Source organism: Cydia splendana, chromosome 13 (genome assembly GCF_910591565.1).
Source record: "Cydia splendana chromosome 13, ilCydSple1.2, whole genome shotgun sequence".
Taxonomy (NCBI): domain Eukaryota; kingdom Metazoa; phylum Arthropoda; class Insecta; order Lepidoptera; family Tortricidae; genus Cydia; species Cydia splendana.
This window is the reverse complement of record NC_085972.1, coordinates 962,716-967,015: the sequence shown is the minus strand read 5'-3', so window position 1 is coordinate 967,015 and position 4,300 is coordinate 962,716. Positions and strand designations below refer to the sequence as shown.

General features: G+C 37.8%; 1 protein-coding gene across 1 annotated transcript; it reads right to left on the bottom strand.

Moving 5' to 3' along the window:
- Nucleotides 1-229: 229 nt before the first annotated feature.
- Nucleotides 230-1,413, bottom strand: LOC134796525 (gastric triacylglycerol lipase-like). Its single transcript, XM_063768712.1, has one exon. It carries the CDS (start codon nt 1,410-1,412, stop codon nt 240-242), a length of 1,173 nt encoding a protein of 390 aa, XP_063624782.1. The 5' UTR covers nt 1,413; the 3' UTR covers nt 230-239.
- Between the last annotated feature and the right edge of the window lie 2,887 nt (nt 1,414-4,300).

Here is a 4,300-nt window from a genome sequence, read left to right as displayed (position 1 = left end):
TGGTCAGTTTTCTTAGTATATGACATTTATTTCAGTTTATAGTTTAAATAATAGTGTTTTTGCTTGGAATTAAAATAAATAAAAATATTTTCGAAAAATGATTTAATTTGATCTAATACTTCTAAAAGGATCTTATTTGATTGGCCTATTAGTAATATACCTAGTACCTATATCCAGTCTTGCACACACTTCTATTTACATAAAAATGTATGTAGGTACAATAAAAAAATATTGTAGTGTCACATTTCGTTATAACGAATTAGGTACTCCAAAATTTTAGGGAAAATCATCACCTTAATAAATTGACTATAAAACATGTCCACATGATTCCACTGAGAATCATTCACTATCACTGTTTCTTTCACATTTGGTAATTTACCAGCCAACCATTTTACATCCCTTACATCCACTATTGCATCATTTTTACCCACCATAAGCAGAATAGGTACATCTGCGGCTGTCAAGTTGTATTCCGGAGGATCCAGGCTACCGTAGATCTCAAGATTTTTCTTAGTCCCATAGCTGAATTTAACAAACTTTTTACTCCGACAGCTTTGACTGAAGCGTACCATATTTTGCACTGAAGTCCCCGCTGGGAACCGATCTAACATACTGACATATGTCGAAACAGCCACTGAGCCTGGATGCGAGGAATCTACTACGGAAACTAACCACTCACACAGCTTTAAATTGTTCCGGCACACAACACTCAATGCTGCTGTCACTTGATCTCTTCCCATGACTTCCCAAATGCGCAAATCATCGAACACATCTAGGTTATCCTCAACACTCTTGAACAGTAATCTGAAGAAAGCTGATTTCGTGTACCAATGTCTTGTTGCTGGCGCGAGACCGATCATAAGTTTCACCTTCTTGCACATTTCAGGCCTTTCACTACACATGACGAAAAACGATCCGCCTCCTTGAGAAAATCCAACATACATCAACTTCTCCGTATTTGTATAATTTAACACATAATTAACCATCGCAGGTACGTCATAAGTGCCAATTTCGTCTACGGAGAAGTTCCAGAACTCCTTGTGTTTATCAGGATCTAGTCGCACGTGCTTTCGGCCGTTGTAAGTGCCTCGAGGGCTTCCGACCCAAGTGTCGAAGCAGGCGTCTGATATAAGGTATGGTATTGCTGCATCCGGTCCAGCCTCGATCGCCGTATCAGCGGCGGACAGCAATGGAGGCATGAAGAACACAGGGGTCTGCTTATTCTCCTCCTGACACTTGGCACCTTTAGCTATCCTGTACAGTGTCAGCACATATCCATCTTCTGTAACCACTGCATGTTCCTCAGATTGGTACCCGTTTAGTTGCGTGAGTTCCGTAAAATTTGGAGGTGCTTGAGATTTAACAGCACCTAAAAAGAGTGCGAAAAAAACGTGGATGTTAAGCATGGGCATGATTACGACTGACGGTAAATAACCTTGTAATTTGCAAATTACACAAAAACAAAATAATTAACTAAGTAGTTAAACCGGAAATTCGGCATTGTATTTAATTATCAAGTCATCAGAACGATAAAATTTAAATGTATTTTAAATTAACATACATTATTAAATCTCTATTATAAGTTAACGAGACAGGTAGAATACTTAACGTATTGTCAAAGACTACACAGACACCGCATTATGTAGCGTTTACAAAGAGCACAAGACCATCACACATAGGTGCAAATTCACTTGTAAAATGCTATAATTCGAGCGGCTCAACTAAGTTGTATTCTACACAATTTTATACCATAATAGCCCAGTAACACCCCCTCTCCCTATCCTATCATAACTCACTTATAATGTTTGGCTTAACCCTTAAACAGGCCTGACGCATTCTTAACTTTTGATTACTGATTCGGGTAGCTAATAGCGTTAAAAGAAAAGTAATTTCTTGTTTTATTTTTATTGTCATTAATTCAATAAAAAACCGTGGTGGTTTTTATATGCCTACTGCCCGTTAAAAATGGTGCCACGTGGTACATATATGGCCACTGCCTTGTTAGCTATAGAGAGTAGTTTTAAGGGTAAGTCATGTGGATGTCACATTTTTACTTGCGTCACAAAATACACTAACTGCCAGCACGTGCTTGGCTCACGCGGATGTCGTGGCTCGTAAAACTAACCGTTGAATAAATATTTAATTTAAAAACCAAAGGAAAATATGTTATTTTTGTACTATGAGGGTTCATTCATAGTCATAAATCTTACCCTTAAATTACATGTAAACTCCTTGCAGGGCAGTGGCCACTTAGAAACCACTCGAACGTGCCCCAGACGGGCAGAGGGTTCATACGAACCACAAACTTTTAGAGCGAATATTTTATCAAAAAACAATAACTAAGGTAAATTATGACTTACTACACATACATTATCTAATAATCTACCATAAAAATACAAAACAAAATACTTACAGCACTTTTTTTCGGCGTAGCGACCTTATACAGCGGGAGAAACGTACAAAAACTGCCATTTGTTGTCGATTTGAACTTGACAACTAAATTGTCAAAGAAATTTGTTTTGACACTTGTCATTTTTTTACGTTCCGATATCACTCACTTAATAGACTTTACGGCAATGACATTTTGCGGTCGTTGTATTTACTCAGCTCGCCAAAAAAAATCATTTGCTATGTGGTACTTATAGATACACAAACTGTTTAAGGGTTAAAAAGGTATTTCTTGACTTTGGTAACGCGTTGCAGTGTCTTGTCGTAGGTTGATGGAAATTCCCATGGTAGTTTAGTTTCTAGATTATATGTTATTCCGATCAACCTTGGCCATTTACTTACGAGACCCAGGCAAAAGCAGTCAACCTCGCTTAAAAAAATTACACTGTTGGCCTTGTTCGTCAAAAGATATTACGTCAAAATGTAAGGCCTTTGACCTCAAGGCTAACATTTAAAACAGTTATTTCACTCACGTTATTGTAAATTCATTTATCTATTTTTGATATTTACTTGTTCACTTATCACAAATTATACACCATTCACACATTTTAACAAATATATAACATTGACTGACACCTGCGTAAGTAGTCTCTGGCCCTTTTCACCATAATCAAATACTAAATTTTTATATGTACACAACGTCGGCGGCAAGCAAGCTTAAAATCTATCTTATTACTATGTTTTACAAAAAACCGGACAAGTGCGAGTCGGACTCGCCCACCGAGGGTTCCGTACTTTTTAGTATTTGTTATAGCGGCAACAGAAATACATCATCTGTGAAAATTTCAACTGCCTAGCTATCACGGTTCATGAGATACAGCCTGGTGACAGACGGACAGACGGACGGACGGACAGCGGAGTCTTAGTAATAGGGTCCCGTTTTTGCCCTTGGGGTACCTACGGAACCCTAAAAAAGAGAAGAGAAGTATCCTAATCTTCCTACTATTTTAAATTTCTCATTAAGTTGACTCGATGTAATTACCCATAGGAAGATAGCGTAAGTGGATTCTAAAAACTTGGTACATTGTTCTTCTGGTAGAATCAATTTATGAGAAAGATGTTAGACAGATGCTCTCATAGATAGGTACTTAAAGTAATAGACTTTGGTCTACTAATAGAATTCTACGTGTTACGTCTTTAATAGTAAATTTTACCTGCAACGATAACTTAAATACACCACTTTTTAATCAAGAATTAAAAGCAAGCTTGTTTACTTACTGTGTCTCACAAATTATTGTTTACGTACATAAACTTTACTCTTATTGGGCCTTGGCCCTGCAGCTTTTAATAAAGGGAATATAAATTACTTCTACGACGCGTCACGTCAATGTACCGTGACCCTTATAAATTCTGGATAAAGAGTCTAAAAACAAAAGAGCGTAAGTCTGTGAGGTTTTCCTTGAGAAATGCTCTTTGGTAACTAGAATTACTGAAGTGACTTGTGTCAACGTAATGTCAGACGGTTCATGTTGATCCTGGGTAGATGTTTAATGTGCTGAGTACTGTACACAATGTACATGTCACAGTCCAATTGTAAGCTGAATCCGCCGTTTGTAAAATGCCGAAGGCAAATTGTAAAAAGTCCGCATTTTGTAAAATACCTTATTGTGAGATTGGCAGCGCCGTTTGCAATTTGCCGCAGCATTTTGAATGGTCGCATTAGTTCTTTAATTTACCACGCGTGACGCTGCACATCAAAACTATGAAAAACACTTGGGTGTCCATCAAATCTGGAGTTCGTTGGATTTATTAGAGGCGTAGGGAGCGGAGAGGAAGGCACAGTGTTCCCTGTTCGTTTTCCATCGTCTTGTTATTCTATTCACAAACCTTGCAAGTAGTACATACATCTGCA

What these genes read in the sequence shown, in the direction of transcription:
- LOC134796525 (XM_063768712.1), bottom strand. Translation starts at nt 1,412, where the DNA reads ATGCCCATGCTTAACATCCACGTTTTTTTCGCACTCTTTTTAGGTGCT.